The sequence below is a fragment of the Camelus dromedarius genome, chromosome 35 (assembly GCF_036321535.1).
Source record: "Camelus dromedarius isolate mCamDro1 chromosome 35, mCamDro1.pat, whole genome shotgun sequence".
In the NCBI taxonomy this organism is placed as follows: domain Eukaryota; kingdom Metazoa; phylum Chordata; class Mammalia; order Artiodactyla; family Camelidae; genus Camelus; species Camelus dromedarius.
The window spans coordinates 6,700,019-6,720,361 of NC_087470.1; the positions used below are offsets into that span (position 1 = coordinate 6,700,019).

Below are 20,343 nucleotides of genomic sequence, written 5' to 3' on the forward strand. Positions count from 1 at the left end.
GGTCTTTAGTGAAGCAGGAATAGTTAGATATTTGTGTCCTGTGCTTGGAAAGACTTGCAGTGATACTTGTTAGCTTTATTTTGATGACTTCAAGATAAAGTGCAAAACACTCTGCAGGTTTCCCAGGAAGCTCGGTAACTGATTTAAAATGTTCACATCGCTGCAAAGCTGCTGTTTAAGTCACATGATCCACTTGCTAAAATTACCTTCTGTGATTGTCCATTTTTATTTTGAATGCTACCTAGTCTTTACAATCTCTAGATGCTCTATGAGATAGAAATGACAAGCAGGGGACAAAGTGTTCTTTAACAAATGTCTTTCACTGATACAAAGATTACCTCTGATATAAATTACGGCAGCATACAAGCACAGAAATTCACAAAGCAACTGACATTTACTGAATAGTGCTGTGTGCTAAGGGTAGTTTTGAGGGTTTTGCACAATTCTAAGGAGGTGTTGGAACTCTCAATTTGCAGATAATGAAAACAAGTCTCAACTAAATTACCATACGTGTCCAAGATTACAAAACTAATAAGGAAGAGATCCAGCATTTCAATCAGATCTGTGAAAGGCATAAGGACCAAAACACTGAAAACAACTGGCCAGGGCCGCCCCTTGCATAAACAGCAGCTTTCAGACTCTTCTCGTGAAAATGAGAAGAGGAAATAATGTGTTTGTTTGCTATTGAAGCCACAGGATCAATCTCTTCTGAGGGTGAGAGAGGGATAGGTCCCAGGCCTTTCTCCTGGGCTTCCCAGCGGCCACCTTCCTTCTCTCCATGTCTGTGTCCCATCCTTCCCCACCATCCTGCCCTCTTCCCACTGCCAACAACAATGGCACAACATATACACTGGGTGAGATATAAAAACCCGCTACAGAAAGAACACTCTGGCCACAACAGGTTCAGAAATGGCATAGTACTACCCCAGTAAACTAAGCGACAAGAGCTGGTGGGTCTGGTCCCCTCCAAGTGGCAGAGGCCAGCACACTGGGGGTTTGTCCCACGAGGACTCGGGCTAGTAACTATGCTGTTTTTTCAGTTCCGGAGTTCCATTGCTTCCCTGTAGTTCTCCACTGAGCTGTGCGTGGAACACGAGGGTAAAGTGTTGCTGAAAAGGATATACTGAAAACGCAAAATTTTACATTAAGATTTGATTGAAACTCAAAGTGATGTCAATTTTGCTTTCTTTAGTTCTGAGGTCAGGAATGGGGGTTGCATAGTCTTCTGTTCTACAATTCCAAATAAATGTTCATACAGAGTATCCAAATTTCTGTTTTAACTTTGTTTTGTTGGTCACTCAATAATCATTGTGTTAAGCCCTAGGGCTGAAGAGGGGGCAAGCCTGAGGTCCTGTTGTAGGTGTCAGTTCATGGAGAAATCATTATTATTTACCTTTTTTGTTACTCTTAACCTCTTTTTGTAGGGACAACTTTCCATCTGCTGTCATATTCCTTTTATCAGAACTCTGTATTTCTACTAGTCTACATGTGTTGGTGAAAAAGTATCTCAGCTTTTATTTCTCTGAGAAACTGTTTTGCCTTCATTTTTTAAAAGGTGTTTTGGTCTGGGAAATGGTCTAGACTAATGCTTTTTGTTTGTTTGTTATTGTTGTCTTTTCTTTCCCCCAGTACTTTAAAATATCTCTGTGCTGCATTCGGGCTTGTGTGATGCCCGACAAAAATCTTCTATCTTTCATATCTTTGTTCTGCTCTACATGTTGTGTCTTTTTATCTCTGGCTGCTTTTAAGATTTTCTCTTTACCTCTACCACTGTTGTTTTTTTTTGTTTGTTTGTTTGTTTTGTTTTGTTTTGTTTTGTTTTGTTTTTAATAATTCGATTTTGTTGTACCTTGGTCTGTTTTTCTCATCAACCAGGATTTTCCTCCTGGTTATGCTTCACACAGCCCTGCTTGCTTACATGGCGGGTCATTTTTTATTCGATGACAGATGTGATGGGTTTTACACTGTTGGGTGCCCAGTTTTGTTGTAATTAATTATGGGGTATCATGTTTTGTTTTGACTTGCAGTTTTGGAATAAATTGGTTTCTTTTAAGGCTTGCTTTTAAGATCTGCTAAGCTGAATCTATAGCAGGCTGGAGTCTGGGGCTAACCTAGCCCCTCCACTAGGGCAGGGCCCTCCAGTTGCTTCACCGCAGTCCTCTCTGTTACAGAGGTGTTCCCCATTAGGTGGTGGGAAAACACGCTGTTCCCAGCTCAGTGTTAGCTCCAGGAACTGCTTCTTTTCGTGCTTTTTGGTGGTTTTCCACCAGCCTTAGGAAGGTAGTGTTCTCCATCCAACTCAGTACTCAGCTAGTCTGGACGTTCCCTTTTACACCTTCACAGATATCTGCATTGATTCTCTCTCTGTCTCTGTCTCTCTCCAGCTTCCTCTTCTCTAATATTCTGGTCCACAGTTTCTAGCTTCTTGGGCCTCCCTTTGCTCCAATCCTCCTCTTTCAGACAGTGCTGTCTGGGTTTTCCCTCAGTGCACATCACTTCGGAAACTTCACTCAGGCAACACTCCGGGCTACTGTCGGCAACACTCCGGGCTACTGTCAGCCTCACCTCATTGGTTTCTCTTTTCTCAGGGATCACAGTCAGACACTATCTGTTGTTCAGTGAGACTACTGTTTCATGCTTTCTTTCTCAAGTTTTCTTGTTGTTTCAGAAAGGTTTATTCAATCACAGTCAGAAGCAAAAATTCCAAGATAATGCCTTTCAAGATTTTTTAGTATGATTTTTAAAATTGTAGCCTTTGTCTCAACTAGAATTTATTTTGATGTATAATAGGAAGTCGGGGTACAGACATGGATGCTTTTTTCTCTTTAGATTACCAGTGGTACCAGTAGCACTTATTGTATGGTCAATCCTATTGTCTTTGATCTGCAATATTTATTTTGTTCAAAGTCAAGTTTCCATACATGCATGGGATATTTCTAGGCTATTTTTTTCAGTTCCATTGATCTTTTAAAATCCATTTTCATACCAATAGCATTTTGTCTTAGTCATCATTTCTTTTCTAAAATGAGTCCAAAGTCTTTGCATCAGATAAGTTTGATTAAAACTCCATCTCCATCTTTCTTTTAGGATTTCCTTTGGTTATTTGGTTCCTTTGTTTTTCCATATAGAGTCTATCTATGGTACTTTTATTATTTATTACTAAAGGACTTATTTTTAAAGTGTTGTTTTAACTGATTTTTGCTGATGTAAAAAAAAACCAAACTGCTTTTTAATATTAATTTTGTATACGGTTCCTTTCTAGATTCACCTATTAATAATTTATCATCTCAGTTCACAAAGCAGATAATCATATCATCTATAAATGACAGATTTGTTCCTTTCTTTTCAATCTCTGTATCTGTCCAAATCTTCTAGTATGATGTTAAATAAAAGTGGTCACAGTGAAAATTGTGATCTTAAAGGATTCTTTCAATATTTTATACTAAATAAGATATATACACTATTCATTTCTGTGTAGATTCTCTTAATAGATAAAGTGGAGCCTTTCCAATCTTAATTTAATATTCTTTAAAGCATCATGAACCATTACTTAATTTTCTCTTTCCCTGACTCTTATTGTGATATTTTTCCCCCCTCTCCTTCAATCAGTCACTATTGTCAATTACTTAAACTGATCTTTAAATATTAAACCAACATTGAACTTTTGTGATAAAAGCAAAGTGGCCAGTTTAGTCTTTACCATTTTTCTACATTATGGATTCTGATTGTTCGTGCTTTGGTTGGCAAGTTTGCATCTATCTTCACAAGTTAGTTTGGATGGAGATTTCTTTTTTCATACCTCCCTGATTTCAAGCGTATCAAGCCACATAAAATTGCTTGAGTAGTCCTCATGATTCTGTTCTCTGGTGTAAGATTGTGGAACTTTTTTAAGGTTTAAATGTCAATTGAACTCAACTGTAAACAAAATAGACCTAATGTTATCTCTATGAGAAGTTTTTTTTGGACTACTGATTCAATTGCTCTTAAAGTTCATGTGACTTTTAGATTTTTTTCTCCTTGGAGTCAATTTGATTAATTTTCATTATTCTAGAAATTTACTTATTTATATATTTATTGTGTGTAAAGTTTTCATAATTTTTCTTATTTTTTAATTTTCTGGAGTAATTTTATTTATATTCAAATTTGTACTTCTAAAATTATGTGTAAATGTACCCACTTTTTTCTCTATTAATCTTGCCAGAGCTTGTAATCTTTATGAAACCAAGGTTTTGATTTCGAGTTCTCTGTATTGATATACATTTTAGGTTTTCTTAATTTGCATATGTAGAAATTCATGTCTTTGTTGATGTCTTTCTTATGCTTTCTTCTGGCTAAGTTGTTCAAGCGTCTCTATTCCAAAGCTAAATGCCTTACAAGAACTAATAAACATAATTAAATGAAAAAATGATTAATGAGAAAGAGCTAGAAACATATGAATTCCAGTCATGACTATCTCTTACTAGTTGGTTTATCTTGGTTAGCTGATCACTTGGTAATGTATCTTAACCCGGATGAAAACAGAAATTCACAAGTAAGTTGAATATCTTAGGTGACCTGCTTTGTGCAGAATCTGTATAACCATTACCTCCTTGACCCGGCCAGTAAATTCTTACCAAGGTAGCCTAGATTATGTTAGTTTTGTTTGCAACCACACCACAAAATCAACTCAGATTTAGAATGCTGTTAAGTGAAGGCCTTAATTTTTTCCACCAAATTGTTGTTAGACTGAATATTCCCCTATTTAGTACTTGTTCAGTCATCAACTTTAAAAACTGATCTTTCTTCTCATTGTACTTTATTACAAGGCACTGTAAACAGAATAAAGCGTATGAACATGAAATGTTCTTTTATATAATTTGCAAAACAAAATTATCTCTGGGAGTTACCTCCCCACGGAGCTTCACCAATAACTGTCACAGGCCATGAAGAGGGCCTCCAAGGCGGTGGAGGCAGGGGCCTGGAGAGAGGGCGGAGGCGATCCGTGGAAACCCCAGAACCCAAGTCCACTCACCACCTCCATCAGGCTCCTTAGACACTCCTTGGACAACGTAATTCTAAAGCCCAAATAAAAATTTTAAAAGGGGTGGGGTTCCGGGTGTAGGCTCTTCGGCCATCAGAAGGTTTTCATGAATTCTTTGGTTGCACAACCCCCTCTTGCAACCACATTAACTGGCTACAGCCACCGCCCGCTCCAGCCTTCAGGCGGGTGGGAAGATGCAATGCCTGGGGCCGGCAGAACTGCGCCTGGAACACGACCGGGCGAGGATGGGCCGCTGTCAGGTCCTGCCTGCCCCGGACGCGCACCAGCCGCGGAGCCAAGACCGCCGACACCAGTGCGGGAAGCCCCCGAGAGGAGGCGCGGGGAACAGACCCGGCGCCAGGCGGGGTGGGGTCGTCCGTGGGAGGGGCTCTGGCGCAGCGGCGCGCAGGCGGAGGGGCTGCTGCGCCGGGTCCCCGGGTCGCTGCCTGAGGCGCAGGCGCGTGGACGCAGCCCGCCGGGGCCTCGCATCGCTGTGGGCTTCCTCTGACGACCCAGCAGAGGCCTTTCCGCCTGGCGGTGCTCGGCGCCTCTGGCCTCACCGGCCAGTTCATGACAGAGCAGGTGTCCCAGAGCGGACCTCCCACCTGCCGTGGGCCGCGCGGGCCGCTCCCCGGAGAAGCTGCGGAGAGTGCCGGAGAGGCTGCTGTGAAGCCGGGTGAGGGGCGCGGGCTCCGGGGACCCGGATTCGGCCCCGCCGCCACTGCCGCCGCTCGCACCCAGAAGCCCCCTTCTCGGGGCTGAGGGGTTCCGGGCACCGGAAATGGGCGTCCCTCCTCCCGCAGCGCCCCTCCAGCTCCCCAGCCCTGCTCGAGGCAGGGAGAAGGGGAGCGGATCTTCAGAAGTGTCAGCTTTGTTTTGCTCCCTACATCAAACAGTAAAACAGATGAAATCTCCCAGCTTGGGTTTTTCCTTTACTTGGGGAGCCCCGCTGGGGAAATAGAACTTTAGGTTTTCCTTTCCCAGCTCCATCCCATTTAGTAGCTGGTGGGGCTGGAGTTCTCTTGGTATTTGATGGAAGCGAAAGTGGAGCGCTGGTTTCTTTGGAATTGTTTGTACTTTGCCTTGTGTTTTGGAGCTGGGAGGAAATGCTTCCGAGTTTTACTGATAACATTCCTGAAGCTTTATTTTTTGCTTGTAAGAATTCTCCAGCAGTCCCACTGTTTAGCCGATAGCGACATGAAGGGAAAAGCCCAGCTGGGCTAACAAGCTAAGTCACAAATCTAAATGTAACAAGTGTCGGATTACTGATCTGAGTTCTGCTGGGCTAACTCGTAAATCTAAGTTAATAAGTGTCAGTTTGCTGATTCCCTGTTCATGTTTTTGCTAGCCAGCTGGATTTTCAAAGAGACATATCTGGCCTTGAAATGTTGGTTTGCTGCCTCATTGCCTCTACTTTAGTGATAATGATGTTGCTAAAGCTGTTCCATGCCTATTGGCCGAATACCCCAAGCTTGTACTTAACCCTATAAAACCTCATGCGCACGTCTTGGAGGTGCTCAGAGCTTAGGAGCAGAAGCCCCTCTGAGCCCGCCAGTGTAATACATCTGAGTACTCCAACCCTCCGAGTGGTGCTTGTTTCTTGGCTGGCCTGTCATTTCCATAACAGCAAGACCTCTAAATTAGAGGGCCCGCCATTTACACGTTCCTTATGTTAGATTTTCTTTTAAAGGTTAGTAATGTTTTTTAGCAATCCTTTTAACTCCATTTTCCTCATAGTCTTTTCCTTTTCTATTACCTGATATAAAACCCTTTTGTCTTTTGTTTGAGAGGGAGAGTTAGATTTCAATATAGTTAGTAAATTTGTCATCACTGGTTACTATGAAAAGAAGATCTGGGAGATCTAATACTGTATCAGGATTTGCTTAAGACAATTTATTTCTTATTTTAGGAAGACCAACACTGTCATCTGAAATTGGAATAATAATTTCTGATATCACTAATCCAGCCTCACTTGATGAAATGGCTACACCGGCAACAGTTGTCCTCAATTCTGTAGGACCCGTAAGTAATCAGCCTCTCTTTGTATCAGAACAACCTCTTCATTTCTAGCAGAATCTGGTATTTTATATTCCAGAGAAATGTAAGAGCAGGGGATGGAAGAGTTGATTCAGGGACTTAACCCTATATGGGGAATTCTCACTTCTTGTGACAAGCAAATGGATATGACCAAGGTCTCCTGAGACAGAGAATGACACCAGACTCAAGGAACACATGCTGGTTTATTTAGTGGCTACAGCTATAAATGTCAGAATTTTTAAAAACTGTATACCCATTAAAAAGTTTGAGCATGTACCCCTAATCTAAATTTGTTTATTTTTAATTACATTCTGTATTACTGTACCAGTATATATGTTAAAATATGTACAGAGGTTAAAAAAGGACTTGTTCATTTATGCAAAAAATATTTCTTGAATGTTTATTATATGTACACTGTACTAGTCTAGGAACATAATGTGCCTAAAACCAAAAATCCCTCACAGAGCCTTCAGTCAGTGAGAGAGACAGAGAAATAAGGTTGAAGATGCAGGTAGTGACAAGTGCTTTGGAGAGAAATAAAACGGAAAGGAGGTAAAGAGATTGGCGCATCAGTCTCTGTTAGATGGATGATCAGGGAAGGTCTCTGTGAGGAATGGAAATTTGCATGTGGACCAGAATAAAGTGAGGGAGAAAACCACCTGAGTGTTTGAAGAGAAGGGTCTTCCAGGAAAGAGCAGATGCAAAGGTCCTGAGGTGAGCATTTGCTTGGCAAGGCCAAGGAATGTGCCAGAGGCCAGTGTGGTTGGGTGAGCTGGGCAGAGGGGTGGGAAGTTAGAAGGAGAGGTATCTGGAGCTAGGTCACTAGGTCTGAAAGGTCAAGATTGAGGTTTGAACTGTCTCCTAAATGTGACAGACTCATTGAATGGTTGAAAGCAAGGGCATGATTTGATCTACAGTTTTGAGATTCTTTGGCTTTTGAGAAAGAAAATAGATGGTAGAGGACCAAGAGTGGGTGGTCAAAGCAAGCCAAGCACAGGGCAGGAGTGTTAGAGGTGCTGAGAAGTGGCTGAGTTCAGGTGTTTTGAGAGGAGAATCATAGCTTCTGCTATTGGACCAGATGTGAGGGGGACACTTTTGGTCCGTGGAACAGGGTGAATGTTGGTGATGTTTACTTTTCTGAGGAGGCTACCACAAGTGGCAAAACATTTGAAAACTAAGCATCTGAAAGTTATTGATAATTTGAAAAATGCAAGCAGAAAGGCCTTTATGATTTTTAGCAAGTAAAAATGTATTTAAATTGTTGTTAACTTAGATTTATCTCATTCTTAACTAGCTTAGGATGTGGTTCTGTAGTTTGTTGCTTGAATCACTGTCTTATGTACCTTCTTAGCCAGCTCCCTAGTCCTTCCCTTCCCAGTACCCTGGAAAAGCCCCAGCCCTGGTTATTCCAGCTCCCTGCTGAATCCATACCTGCATACCTCCTTGCTGACTGGTCCCACTTTAAATACGTGGGGACAAGCCTCCCCCAGGGCCTCAGCACCTCCAGCAGACCTGCTCTGTTTCTCTATGTGATTCTCCCCTACTCTCTGAAGCAGCAGTTTTATAACTTCTTTTCCCCACACTTTTAGCTTCCCATTTCTTTTTCCACACTCTTATCTGGTGATTTTCTTTCTTTTTTTCACTGTGACAGTAGAAGCTGTCAGAAGGGACCTTTTCTTCCCACCACAGGTCTTCCTACCCGTGCGCTTGCATTGCACCCTGACTCCTCTCACCTCTCATTGAAGGGCCCTGCCCCTGCTTCTACTGGGCGTGGGACTCAAAGCCTTCATGTTTACAGGTTCACAGTTATCATCATGTTCTCCCTCTCAATTGGGTTATTTCCCTCAACATACAAATATGGTGTTATCTCTCCCATCATAAGTAAAGCCTCCCTTAGTTCTCCGCACTCCTCCCACTGCTGCCATCTAGCAAACGCCTGGAAATAGCTCCCTTTACTTACTGTCTCTCCTTCCCCACCTCCTCCTCCATCTCAGAGGAGTCTTGTGGGGCTTTATCCTTCCTCCTCAAATGAAACTGCTCTGCCCAGGTCCCCCTGTCACATCCTACCATCAGTTCTCAGTCCTCATCTGAGTCCTGTCTCCCTGCATTGCGCCCAGTCCATCACTCTCTCCTTGCCTCACATGGCCCTGAATTCTTGCCCTCTCCTAGCTATTTTTGATCCACCAGCTTTGCCTCAGTCTCCTCTTTTGGATCTTTTTATCCTCCTCCAAATGCCAGAGACTTCAGAGCTTAAGCCTTAGAAACTCTTCTGTTTATACTTCCTGACCACTTTTTTTTTATATTATTATTATTATTGTAGTAAAATATACATAAAATAAAATTACCTTTTAAACCATTTTTGAGTATACACTTCAGTGACATTAAGTACATTCACAATGCCGTGTTAACTGTCACCACTTTATTTCCAGAACTTTTTCATCATCACACAAAGAAACTGTAACTGGGCCAGTATTTTTTTAAAATGTTTTAAATGTTTCTTTCCTGAATGGAGGCACTGGGGATTGAACCCAGGACCTCATGCATGCTAAGCACATGCTGTATCACTGAGCTGTACCCTCCCCCCCCGAGCGAGTATTTTTTAAACTGTGAAATCAATTCAGTGGGTTGAGACCAGGCATTAAAAAGGAAGTATTAGATAAACTGAAATAGAAAGTAAGGTGAATTACACATAATACTGGTAAGTGACTGGTTCATGAACACTTTGTTTCAGCTAGGTATATTCGTGCCTCGAGCTGCTATGTGAAATGCATTTCTTAGGGTGGGTTATGTCACAAAGATCTGAAAGCCTTGGCTGTAAGTAATATATGTCAATGATACCACATTAAGATATTCCCAGTGAGAACCTGCCCCTTAAACTCCAGGCTGGTGGATCTAGCTACCTTCTTCTGGCTGGTTCTGTGTGGATGATTCATGGGCATCTCTAGCTTTTGCCCCCAAAACCTGCTCACCCCTAAGTGCTAATTGCATGGCTGTTTTCACTTTGTGATATGAATTATACTCCCGGGGTAGATGGGCTAACTTTGCCATGTGGGGGTCATAATTTGTTTTTTTGCAGGTTTTGTTTTTTAACTCATTTCTCTAATCTGTGACAGTTTAGTGAGAATCAAATGATATCTGTAAACTTGGTCAGGCATATGTAAACAAGCATTCTATCATAAAATACAGAAATGACTGAATGATTGCTTTTAAACATTATTGTTTATTGTCTCCTATGCCAGAAACTGGAGGAGGAAAAAACTGGTTTTGAGAGAAAGATGATGAATCTGATTTTGGACATGCTGAAACTGAGTTAAGGCAGGATATTTTTGAGTTAAGACAGGAAATATATACAAAATAGTGGAATTTTTTTTTAAGTAAGGAAATCTGGGTGAAGAGAAAATACTGGAGGGAAAATGAAGCCAAAATGAAATTGGTTTTGCCCCGTGTCCTGTGCTCTGTGGGTCCTGACTTTTATAACAGAGGCCACAGCTTTGGCACCTGCATCCCTGTGCAGCTCTGGAGAGAGAAGCCAGAAGCCATCGGCATGATGCAGCTGGAGTCAGGACAGCAGGTGAGATTTTCCACGGAGCAAGTCTAGGGGGGCGAGTCTCCTCTAACGGACAAAGAAGCATCTGTGGGGCTCACTGAACAAGCAGGTTACTGGTGTCTTCCCCAGAAAACCTGTTCCTGGGGAATTTGGGGAGGGACTAAGTAACCAGGGTGTTTAATGAGTGGCACAGATGATTCTAGCACAGGCGGACTGCTGGCCAATTTGGGATCTTTGGAGGTAAAATGACCAAGAGAAAGGCCAAGGAAACCTCTAAATGAGTTTCAAATGGTTCTGTGTAAAGGCTACTCAAAGGGATCTATTGGGTACAGAAAGAAGATAGAATTTTGAGTTGTATTCATTTTAATCTCAACTTTGTTGCCATTTTATGTATGTTTAAATGTATATTAATATAGTAGTCCATGTAAATGATTTGTAAATAAATTCTATAGTTTAGTAGGTGATGGATTTAAGGTGTGAACTTCAGTCTTGCTACTTTGAAAGCCCTTATTTTTTTTTTTTGCTGCAGAGCCATTTTGGTTAGCATTTTAAAAGTTTAATTGCTTTGTTCTTAAATATTTTAATATTGGTCTAGATGTTTCTGTAAAGCTCTGCTTCAGATTTTTTTTCTTGAATGTTCAGTTTCTGGAACTAACATATTGATAGTATCATGAGAAAGCTGCAGAAAAGGAGGTTTATATCATTGGAAGCAGTGGCTCTGACTGCATTCCAGCAGATCTGGGGGTAATAGATACCAAAAATAGAATGAATGGTAGTTATTGATTAATAAGCAGTCACGGAATTTGAAATAGAAAGACTTCACGTTTGTAACCGTGATGAACTAAAATCTGCTTGGGAAAAGAAACATAACTATAAAAGGGGAGTGTTAAACACATGCTCTATTTTTAATATAGCTATACTTATTAGAATTACTATTGACACTATTATTTTTTGAGATGGTTAGTCTTATAAGTGTTCCAATTAAGGAAATTATCCATTGTTTCAATTTGGTTGTGGTTACAGCTGTAAAATTTCTGGAAAAAAATTCAGCAGGCGTTATGAATTCTAACTTGCTTTGTTTAGGAATTAATACATCTTACACAAAGTATACTTTGTATAGATACTATAATTAGAAGTTTTAGTTTTTTTAACCAACAAAGCTAGAAAGTATTGAACAAAGTTTTTGACATCTTTTTTCCTCATTTATAAAATGGAAACAATTTAAAAATGGAAAAAATCAAAACAAAAAGAATGGAAGAATTACTATTACAGTAAAAATAATGGGTATTAGTAATGTGCATATATAAAAAGTGTCCATCTAGAAAATGACTTGAAGCAAGTAAGTCCAGTTCTGTATAAACCATACTAGAGCTTAAAAAGGTGGAAACTGTTCCAATTTATATTGAAAAGACCAGCAAAGATAACACGGTACGTACGCGCGCGCAGACACACACAAACACAAACGCACGAGGAAGAAAGCTACAAATCAGTCTTGCTTGCGAAATTAATAGTAAGTAGAAAGTGCTAAATAGAATCTTAATAAATTCCAGTGGCATTTTAAAAGGATAATATATCAAGGCAGAGGTTTATTGTGAAGTTACATAATCACATCAGAATATCAAAGGCAAAAAGCTATATACACATTTCAGTAAATGATTTGAAAATTCATGCCATTTACTAAGTTAATTTTTAGAAATTGAGTAATAGAATACTTCCCTAACACAATCAATGTCAGAAAGTAGTAGCCAACATCATACTTAATGATGAATTATGCACAGTAAAGAGAAGGGCACGAATTGAACATCTTTAAAATATTTACTTAGTCTTCCAACCCATGGATCTGGTATATTTCCATTTTTTAAAAATCTCCAATTACTAAAAAGTTTAGCTTTTTTTCATGATGGTCCTACGTATTTCTTATAGAGGTTATTCTTAAATATTTGATAGTTTTTATTTTGAATAAGTCATTTTCTTTTTAAGGGAGAAATATTACTTTAAGATTTGTTTTCCCTCTGAGAAGCAAAATGGCGGATTTAAAACTGTTTCCAGATACTGAAACTTAGGAGTCAGCATTTTAACTACCCCAGCTGATTTTGGAGGGGGGCCCTGCAGACTGTTTTGTGGGGGAGGAGCCACTTGGGGGAGGCACTTGGGGTGGCTCTAGGCTGTGGATCCCCCACAGAACCCTCCCAAACTGGCACACTGGCTCTAGCTGGGAACCAGCCTGCTGGGAGGGGACCACTCTGAAGGCTGGCCTGAGGGATAGCTTGATCCAGAGGGCTTGTCCAGCAGGCCAGCCTGGTAGGCCTGAGGAGTGGGCTGGAGTGGGCCCCATCCCAGTGAGGGTGCGCAGAAAGAGGCAGCAACAGGGCAGACATCCAAATCTCTTTTACTGGGGGAAAGGGGGCACCGAGGCAGCCCACTCACTGCACAGCTTGTCCATTGGCGCTGCTTCCTGAGTCCTGTGGCTTCATCACACCTGGCAGCTGGGGCGGGCTGGAGAAGGGCTCAGTGCTCAGGACCTCAAGGGCATCAGCTGCCCGGAAGACTGGCCCCACGGCCACTGGGGACTGCAGCCGTGCTGTCTGGCTGGTGAAGCCACACTTCACCCAATGTCTTGCTGTTGTCCAATAGCTGGTCATCCAGTGGCTGCTTGAGGATGCCCTGGACACTGCACTTCGGCTGGAACACGATGCTTGACTCCCTAGTGTCAGTGAAGACTGCGGTCTTGTGGCACCGATCATGAGAAGCACATCCTGGGGATGGCTGGCCGTGTGAGCTTGGAGCCCAGGGCTCCCCCCCCAGGTGGCCCGGCGTCCCCAGCTGATGTCTGCTGCAGGTGGTTCCCATCTTTACTGTCACTGCTTTAGGTGGTGCATGTTCTTTCTGAGGAGCGCCTTAGCTCACAGAGCCATATTCCCAGGCCACGTTCTCTTAACCCTCAGAATCATCTCTAGGGAGTTGATTTTAATGATCTAGGCTTAGTTTCCCTCAGTGGTCAGACTAGCAGCATTTATGTGGCTTTGCTTCTCTTCTACTGTCACATCATTGTTGATGATGTGGTCATTCATTACCTGGCTCAGTGTGAATTTCCTAAGGCCCCACACTTTAATTTACTCTTGGAATTAAAAAAACTAGTAACAATGTCTCTTAAGAAATTGATATATTTCATTTCACCAGATTTTGAGAATTAGCTAGTCCGTTACATTTTTCTTTTGTCTTACTGCTCTTGATAAGCTCAAAAATTATTAATTAAATACTTAAACCACTATCTCTATGTATTAGTCCCCATGGTTAATTGATTTCTCCCCTTTTTTCTGGTCTTGGTTTTATATTTTTATTTTTTACTCATTATATTTTTATTTATAATTAAAACAGCCTTCCTGTAGCATTTTATAAGTCATCACAGAGGCCCATTTTGGTAGGTTTTCTGTACGTTCATTGTAAGTCACTACTAGTAAGTCTTCTTGAAAACTCTCATATTGGAAAGTAGAATAATTCCCATGGATGTGGTTTTGAGAACCTACGGCCTTCCAGAATGAGTGAGCTGAAGTGTTGCCTTACTGGAAGAGACTTTCAGCACTGTCAGTCTGAATACTAGAAAAGTTTTTGTCAGTACCAACTGTCAGTTTATGCTAAACTACTCTCTTTTTGACAATTTACCTGGTTTTAGTTCCTTAAGTCTGTTAACAATAACCTATTAATACTGTTATAAGTGCATATTTTTCTGATTATATCAGCTGTAGGCTTAATAAAAATGTTCCTTAAATGAATAGGAATAGATTATTATTATTTGTCCTGGGTCAGTAGATTTTTATTTGATTTTACTTTTACCATTCTCTTCCTCTTTTAGGTACATTGACTGTTAAGGAAAGTTTCCTGACCTTACATTCAGGACCTGAGGTTAGTTTTGGTTTGTCCCATGTTTCCTATGTTAATATTCAAAATGTTTTGGAAATGATACACACCTGTTAAATACGATTTAGATTAAATTTTATATATAGTTTTAATTTTTAGTGTATGAAAGTCACTGTGCCTAATTTTAAAAAGATGGCTGAGAATTATTTTGATTTAAAACAGATTTTGTTGGGCCCTGTGCCTGCCTCCTGCCCTCTTTCCTGCCACTGCACTGGGGGCCTGGAACCAGGGTCTGTGCATCCTGGGGAAGAGGGTGGAGATGCCAGGCTGGGGGCGCTGGATGCTGCTCTGCTTCAGGCTCCTGCTCGCTGGGGGCAGGGTCATGTGGAGTGTTGGGGACCCCATTCTCTGAACGCAGGAACTGGCGCTCATTCATGGTGATCTTCGCTGTCTCGTGCCATGTGCAGAATGGCACCTATCTTCAGCGAGTGCTGCAGAATTGCCCCTGGCCTCTGAGCTGCCCTGGGCATAGCTACAGAACTGTGATGAGACCCACACACAAGGTGACATAAAAGACAGTGATGGCCTGCGAGTGGAGGTGCTGCCCCGGGCACTTGGGGGTGAGCTGCAGGGAAGTTGCAAGCTCCTCTGGCCCAGTGGAGCCCAGGTGGCTGGGCAGCACTGTGCGGCAAATGGCAATTTGGCCCATAGCCTTCTCAGGTTGTCTCAACTGCAGCAAAGAGATGAGTGGATGGAGCGGCTGAAGCTGTTGGAGGCCAAGGTGGCAGTGCTGACTGCCACCAAGCAGGCAATGCCCCTGACCCCAGTTGCTCCCAAGGACCCCACCCTGATCTGGGGCTCCCCAGCTGCCCAGGGCAGCCCTGGAGATGGATGCTTCCAGAGAAAATGTGAAAGCCTCACTGTTCCTGGAGATGATTGAGTTGGTGCCTAGGGACTTCCTGGGCCCACTGGCCCAAAGGGAGAACCTGGCAGCTGGGGCCAATGGGGATGAGGGGCCTGCCAGGTCTGCAAGGCCCCCAAAGGAGCCCTGGCCAGGCCAGAGCTGTGGGTGCCCCTAGAGGGGACCTCCAGGGCCACTTAGGCCCCTGGACCCCCAACCCCTGTTGGACCACGATCCGCCTGGATCTCCCAGCATGAGGACCCATTTCTGTCCAACACCTTCAATGAGACCAGCAGCCACTGGCTCATGGGTCCTCCTGGACCTCCCGGCCTCATGGGCATCCCTGGGAGTTTTACACACATGGGACCCCCAGGCCCCTCTGGACTCAAAGGAATCTTCAGCCACCCAGGAGAGAAAGGTAAGAGAGGACTGCGTGGGGAGCTGGCTCCTCAAGGCTCCATGGGGCAGCGGAGAGAACCCAGCCCCAAAGGAGACCTTGGTGAGAAGAGCCACTGGGGAGAGGCGTTGCACCAGCTATGTGAGGCTTTGAGGATTTTAGCTGAGAGGGTTTTAATCTTGGGAGCAGTGATTGGGCTCTACAAGCCAGAGGTGTCGGGGCCAGGCCCTGCTGGCACAGGCACCCCCAGCCTCCTGCAGGGCAAGAGGGGAGGACACACAGCCAACTACTGGATCGTGGCTCCTAGGAGCCAAAACAAGAGTGACTGAGTGGTGGTGGGCCCTCGGGGTTGGCTGGACCTGGCTTCCCTGCCCAGCCTGGGCTTGGCCAGCTGCCTCCAGGGTCCTACTATCCATATTTGTTAATATTCTCAGGGACCCTTCTGCCACCTAGGCCTTTGTGGTGGGCAGGTCTTGGTTCTGGCACCCTGTGCATGTCTGCCTCCCATGGGGCTGAGTGGGGACTGGGGCCCGAGAGGGAGGCATGGCCCAAGGGAGATGTGAGCCCTGGCTCAGGGCCTAGGTCTCAGTTTCCTTCTGCAAAGGGGTGATGCAGGCCTGCGGGGTGGAGATGGCAGGTGTGGAGCTTCTGTCCTCTTATCCACTGCCTTGCCCTCCAGGCCCCAAGCAACTGAGCGAGTCAGAAATCACTCCAGCACAGGTAGGGGTGAGGAGGGAGGGCAGTGTCAGCGCCCCCTTCTCCCCAGCCAGGCCTTGGGGCATGCCTGTACTTCCCCTCTCCTTGTTTCCCATGATCACTTCCCTGAGGTCAAGCAACCTGATCTGACTGGACCTTCAGGGCTCCTAGTCTCAGTCAGTCTCAGTTCTGACCCCTGAGCCCTCAGTCCCTCCCGTGGCCAGGTAGAGGGGTATATGGAGAGGGAGGGGCCCCCTGCTCCCAGAAAAACTTGTGACAGATGCCAGGAGGTAGATGTGTACCAGCCAGTAGAGGCCCCTGGCGCAATTTCCCCCAGAAGAAAACATAAAATAGACTTTGTTTACAGGAGTTGCACAATTCATTCTATGTGAATGAATTACCATCATCCTACAATAAAGATCGCCCTTTGTTTTGTGATGAATGTGGTCAGCCAAGAGCATTGTCACCTTTGTGCAAATCAGTGCATTTTTATTACGTGCCTAACTTGGAGTTAGATGCTACTGTGACCACACAAGAAATGTATGATGTAAATGAAACCTTATTGAATATACGGTCTATTAGAGAACATAAGACAGTTGCACTTCTGGGAAAGGACCATGCTTTATGATAGCACTTTTATGGCCGGTACTCTCTGACCCAATTCATGCCTATAGTTGAGGCTTCATAAGTATTTGCTGTCTTTAAATACATTCAGTATTTCAAATATTGTGTAGTCGTGTAAGAGAGTGTGGCACATGAGTAAGATGCAAACCCTGCCCTTAGAGGGTTAATGATTTGGCTCAGCAGGAAGTTAGCAGGCTTGTGATTAGAGCGGCAGGTGAACCACTGTGGGATTCTGAGAAGGGAGAGAACATCCCAGGGGGAGGCTAGAGGTGAAGGGTGTTTGGTAGATGCTGGGGTATAGATGGAATTTTAAAGGTTGGTGCTGAGGAGCTGTGGGTTAGGGAGAGGAAACAGTTTAATAAAGAGGAAATTGGGATGGTGTGGAGCATGTTTAATTATGGTTCCGCTTGTCTGGGTTGTGGGTTCAGATTAATGAACACAGAGAACTCTGTAAACTGTGCTAAAATGCGTGGTTACAGAGAGTATCCCCGGAGCATCAGAATAAAGGGAGACGCTGGTGGGCCTGAGTCACCGGGAGTGTCTCACAGAGGCCTTGTTAAGTGACCTTGAACAGTGACCAGCGTCTGTAAGGGGAGAGGCAGCAGCCTCAACAGCGGCTTCAAAGTAAATCTGAGAGACGTGCGTGGACCCCGGGCGGCGCATGTTAGCAGCTCAGCTCCCCGGGAGGGGGTGTGCAGCTCGAGCAACAGAGCGCATTTAGCACGCATGGGAGCCTTGGTTCCGTCCCAGCACTTCCTGTAAAAAAGTGACTAAATACCCATTAATACCTCCCCCTCAAAAAGCAAGCAAACAACAACAAAGAGAAACTCACCTGGTTGAAACCAACAAAACAAAAAGGAGTGTGTTGATTCACATAACCAGATGTCTGCAAGTACAGTGTGGCTGGATCTAGATGTGTAAGTGGTCTTATCGGAAGTCTTTTTTTTTTTTTTTTTTTTTGGTCCCTTTTCCCTTCCTGTCTCTTCATTTCTTCTGTGTTCCTCTGGGCATGTGGGCTCTCGCAGTGACAGGGAAGGTGCTGGTAGCCCCAGGTATACACTGCCCCTAAGGTTCACGATTTCCTAGGAACAGCTGCCAGGTCTGTATATCAGATGATGAGGAGATGAGTCAAGCACTGGGTCCTCTGGTCCTTCTCAAGCCCGTCAATGTGACCTGGGGTAACAGAGTAATCAGACTGCCCTGGCCTGAGTCGTGGGCCTCTGGAAGGGGGATCATAGGGAACAAATTCCAAATAGAAAAGAGTTTTGTAAACAGAAGATGGGGCAGGGGTTATAGGGGATTAGTGCAGGACTGACAAAAGGCAGATGCCCACCCCGAGGAGACGGAGATAAAACAGGGAGAGCTGGAAAGGTGCTTCCTGGAAAGAGCAGCAGGAGGCGCTCTATGACAGGAGATGGTGGCCGTGCCCACTGCATAGTTATTGAGGATTCAATTAGTCAGTGAATACAAATCAGGACAGTGGCTGGCACTTAATAATCACTCAGCAAGTGTCATTATTATTATTATAAGGGCTCAAAGTTGGGGCTTACCCCAGAACCAGATGATTGAAGCATCCACATCAGCACAGCTCCCTCTAATTCCCCATAAAGCAAAGTGCAGAACCTTAATCTCACAAGGACGGGACAGAAATAACGCCCTTGAATCTGCATCCCTTGGCACTGGGTTGTTCTCCTGCCCCTTCTTATCCTCCTTTTCCCCTTAAGCTTTTTAATTTTACATGAAAAATTGAACCATAGACTATCTGTTAGACCATGAAACAAGACTCAAAAATTCATAGTTTGAAATCGTGTAGTCAGGAACGGTGCTGTGCAGTAGCGGTCCCCATGGTGACAAAGGTGTTCCGCACGTGCTGTGTGATGGCTTCCATGCTGCACGGTGTAGCTGGAGAGCGGGGCTCAGCCCGCGGCCTGCACTTACGTGGCTGCAGGGAAAGGGTGGTTTACACTTGGACAGGGGTGTGCGGCAGAGACCACACGTGGCCCGCACAGCCTGAAAATCTTAGTTTGACCTTTCACAGAGTTTGCCCGCCCCTTTTCTAGAGTGTTTTAAACTATAATGCAGTTCTACTAGAAGTCAGTGAGAAGATAACAAGAATTCAACCTCTTCACTTCTCACAGGTTCCTGGGGTTTTCTGCTACTTCTTAAGTCAGTTTTGGTAGTTTGTGTCTGCATTAGCTCACTAGGACTGCCGTAATAGTGTACCACAACCTGGGTTGCTGAAACAACAGATGTTTACTGTTCTCGCAGTTCTGGAGGCTGGAAGTCCAAAGTCAAGGTGTTGGCAGGTTGGTTTCTTCCCAGGCCTGTGAGGGAGCATCTGTCCATGTGTTCTTCCTGGCTTCTGGTGGTTTGCCGGTGGTCTTTGGCGTTCCTTAGTCTGCAGACGCATCACTCTGACCTCTCTCATCTTCCCAAGGTGTGTGTGTGCGTGCAAATTTCCCCTTTCTGTAAGGACACCAGTGGTTTTGGATTAGGGGCCCACCTACTCCATTATGGCTTCAGCTGACATCTACAGCAACCCTGTTTCCAAATAATGTCATGTTCTGGGGTACTGGGGGTTGGGTCTTCAATATAAGAGTTTGAGGGGGCATGCAGGTTAATCCATAATGGTGTCTTTCTAGGAATTTTTCCATTTCACCTAGGTCATCTAACTGGTTGGCATACAGTTGTTTATAGTATTGCCTCACGCCCCTTTCTATGTCTGTAAGGTTGGTAGTGCCCCTTCTTTCACTCTGGGTTTTAGTGGTTTGAGTTCTCTCTCTCTCTCTCTCTCTCTGTTTCTCTTTTTGTCTCTCTGTCTAGCTAAAGGTTTTGAAATTTGGTTGATTTCTTCAGAGAACCAATTTTTGGTATTGCTTTCTCTGTTGTTTTCCTGTTCTCTCTTTTGTTTATTTCTGCTCTAGTCTTTACTGTTGCTGGTTACACCAATAATACAAAAATCAGTTGCATTTCTGTATACCAGGCATCATTAGAAAATGAGTTTCTTAAAAAGAGAGACTATAGGCATTTTTAAAAATTAAGTACTTAAGTAAACAATCTTATGGTAACCAGGGGTAAGGGATAAACTCAAGATTTGCAAATATTAACTACTATATATGAAATAGGTAAAAACAAATTTATTTTGTATAGCACAGGAACTATAATAAGTGTCTTATAATAACCTATAATGGAAAAGAATATGAAAACAAATATATATATATGTATATGTATGACTGAAACATGCTGTACACCAAAAATTGACA

General features: G+C 43.6%; 1 protein-coding gene and 2 pseudogenes across 1 annotated transcript in view; 2 read left to right on the plus strand and 1 right to left on the minus strand.

Moving 5' to 3' along the window:
• Positions 1-5,460: 5,460 nt before the first annotated feature.
• Positions 5,461-20,343, plus strand: part of LOC135319951 (saccharopine dehydrogenase-like oxidoreductase) — a 98,324-nt gene continuing 83,441 nt past the window's right edge. Inside the window, exons 1-4 of the mRNA XM_064482292.1 lie at positions 5,461-5,696; positions 6,930-7,042; positions 10,538-10,628; positions 14,458-14,507. Coding sequence (XP_064338362.1) covers positions 5,591-5,696; positions 6,930-7,042; positions 10,538-10,628; positions 14,458-14,507 — 360 coding nt within the window. The 5' untranslated portion in view covers positions 5,461-5,590. The remainder of the gene's footprint in view (positions 5,697-6,929; positions 7,043-10,537; positions 10,629-14,457; positions 14,508-20,343) is intronic.
• On the minus strand, positions 13,028-13,454 carry LOC105106374 (elongin-B-like; annotated as a pseudogene).
• Positions 14,570-20,283, plus strand: LOC116156905 (EMI domain-containing protein 1-like; annotated as a pseudogene).